Here is a 2,748-nt window from a genome sequence, read left to right on the forward strand (position 1 = left end):
GAGACAGTAAGTCACGTTCGACATCATTAAATGCACACTGTCCAGTCAGGTTGGGTAACAGCTTGGTATGAATCACCTCCTCTAATGGACAAAGTAAATCACCTATGTCAGGAATGCATCTGACCATCACCTATGTCAGGAATGCATCTGACCAGATAGTTCCACCTACTAATACCATGTGTAAAAGCAGCATAAGCTGCATGTGGTTGTGTTGCAGATATATCAGCCAAACTTCTAACTGATTATATTCATGCTTCCAAACAGAAACTTTTTGACTAACAAACGATGAAACAAAAGAAGCTGTGCCCAAAGCAACTCCTAAGTGGCACTTTCCTTCGATTAAGACACCTGAACCATGAAAAATTGAGACTGCAGCATCATAGTGAGAAGGTTTCACAATCAAGCGAGTTTTAGATGGATTAGGAAAATAACCATAGTTGGGGCTAGCAGAATCAAGATGGTTCCACCAGCATTGAACATCAGCTAAATGTCCACAAGCTGTGGCATTGTCAGCATACCAAACCTGCTTGACAAATTCATCTGACAGAGCTAGCTAGTGTTATTTAAAGGAACAACTCCCAAAGCATATATACATGGGCATTGCCAAGGGATCCCCCGTACCCTCCTCTGATAGCAATGTTTCACCTCCGATGTATAAATTGACATCAGTCCTGTAAGTATTGATAAGGATGGTAGAAAGTTGATGGACATAGTCTTTGAATATTGTGCAATGCTGCCTGACAATTCAAAGAGTTGAATGCATTTGATGCACCAACCAAAATGACCACTTCAACATCTGAAGATGAGAGTGTACAGCAGCCTCACAGCCAGACAACTTTCCAGCACATAAATGAAGGGGTCCAGCAGCAGCCTGGATATCATCACGTGGATAACTGATTCAAAAAGAACTACTTTTGCTACTAGGCAATGCCCAGTTTCACCAATACCAATAGGTCTTACACCAGGATTTTCATCCAATGCAATTAGACGGCAAGAAACAAAGGAGGACAAACCAGTAGGATCAACAAACTCAGCCTCAGACAAAGCCTCACATAAATCATAGCCTAGCTATTTCCATCTCAAGGATCTTCACAAAGTGTTTATTCTACTATAGTGGGTTTGTTTTTAATGTTTTTGCTCAAGGTTTTCAGCCATAACAATAACCTCCCGCCCACATCAATTTCACTAATGTAAAATGTTTGAAATTGGAATAAAGGAATCAACTTGGGTTGGTCTAACATTACTCTAAAGGTATTTTTGATGGTACAGCTACTATGAAGTTAAACCCATGAGCCATATAGTGTAACTCTTCCCTGAAGGAAGTTAGCACCATGCATTCTATTCGAGAATTGGCAAAAAACCATGAACTTTGAACTTTTTTATTTTCTAGTTGACGTGATGAGTAGTGAGCTCCTTTGCACTGGGAAGAATCTCGGGCATATTAGTTTGTTATAGTTAACACCTCAATCCAATTCAGCACCATCTTTGTTCTTGTTGTACATAGAAGACAATTACCAGTAGACACTAGACATGTTGTAGATCATGCTGTTTCACTTTCATTACATCATTTCCTATACACATTACATCACTTACCTTTAGTATAGAGTATATAAGCAGCGCTCTGTTTTGTAGTTGTATGAAAGTGAATTGTTAAACTATTAATCTTGAAGCTTCAAGTAGCTAGCCCTTCAGCTGAAGGTTCCTCTAAAAGTATATCTAGTTTTTGGTCAAGTTACAGGTGCTTAAACATTCAAACTCACATACACAATGGCAGAAGGATTGGCATCCCCTGACTACTGGCAGATAGTCTGCGACCATCGTGATCAGATCCTAGCCCTTATAAAGGAGACAGACTGGGTTGAAGCAAAGAACAAGCATGGGATCAGGATTATGTATAGAGATACGGATCAAGGCAGACCAGGGAGAATGTTCCATGTAGAAGCTGAACTGGATGTTGCCCCAGCTATCGCCAGACAATACTTCATACCAGGACCAAAAGGATTACGTGATAAATTCCAGAATGCTATTAAACAATTTAAGGCCATAGAGGAAACAGACAATTACATTATTGCTCATGAAGTGATTGCAGGAAATTTTATTGTTTCAGATCGAGACACGGTGTGTGTGTATGGTGGTGAAGATGACAGTGACATTGGTGCATACTTGATGGGTCCAAGCATTGAGCATCCAGACTATCCCTGTCGGGGTAAACCTGTACGAGCGACCAAACACATAGCAGGATTTGTGTTCTTGAATGTAGATGGAGATCCAAATAAGTGTGTCTTGCATGGAGTGGCTCGAATAGATTTGGGTGGAATGGTTCCTCTGTCAATAGTACGGTCTTTTCAGCCAAAGAGATTGTTTGAAACCATCAGTGAAGTGAAACAAGCTATTGCTAACAAGCTCCATGAGAAAACTGATTAATGGCACCGTGCTAACTAAATTAGCTACTTTGTTGTTTGTTTTATCAATTAGCTATTTTGTTGTTTGTTGTATTGTTGTATAAATTAGCTATTTTGTTGTATTCTAATTCTATGCATATTTTTTCTAAAAAGTATAAGATGCTAAATTCTATACTATATAGTACTTACGTATAATCGCCCACTGCTGTTTCTCTTTGCATACATTACCTTACCACTAAAAGTAGCTCAAGCCATGTAATTAATGAAGCCACACACCTCAAAGAACCATAATAATAGATGTTGCATTAATTGTAACTGACTTGTGTTAAAGCCAACCAATTAATTA

At 39.1% G+C, this 2,748-nt stretch overlaps 1 protein-coding gene across 1 annotated transcript; it reads left to right on the forward strand.

Annotated features, from left to right (window-relative positions):
• The first annotated feature begins 1,767 nt into the window (after positions 1 to 1,767).
• Positions 1,768 to 2,424, forward strand: LOC136259426 (uncharacterized). The gene has a single exon (XM_066052914.1). It carries the CDS (start codon positions 1,768 to 1,770, stop codon positions 2,422 to 2,424), a length of 657 nt encoding a protein of 218 aa, XP_065908986.1.
• The last annotated feature ends 324 nt before the right edge of the window (positions 2,425 to 2,748 follow it).

This window comes from Dysidea avara, chromosome 6, assembly GCF_963678975.1.
Source record: "Dysidea avara chromosome 6, odDysAvar1.4, whole genome shotgun sequence".
NCBI classification, from domain to species: domain Eukaryota; kingdom Metazoa; phylum Porifera; class Demospongiae; order Dictyoceratida; family Dysideidae; genus Dysidea; species Dysidea avara.

Coding starts and splice junctions, on each gene's coding strand:
- LOC136259426 (XM_066052914.1), top strand. CDS start 1,768: ATGGCAGAAGGATTGGCATCCCCTGACTACTGGCAGATAGTCTGCGAC.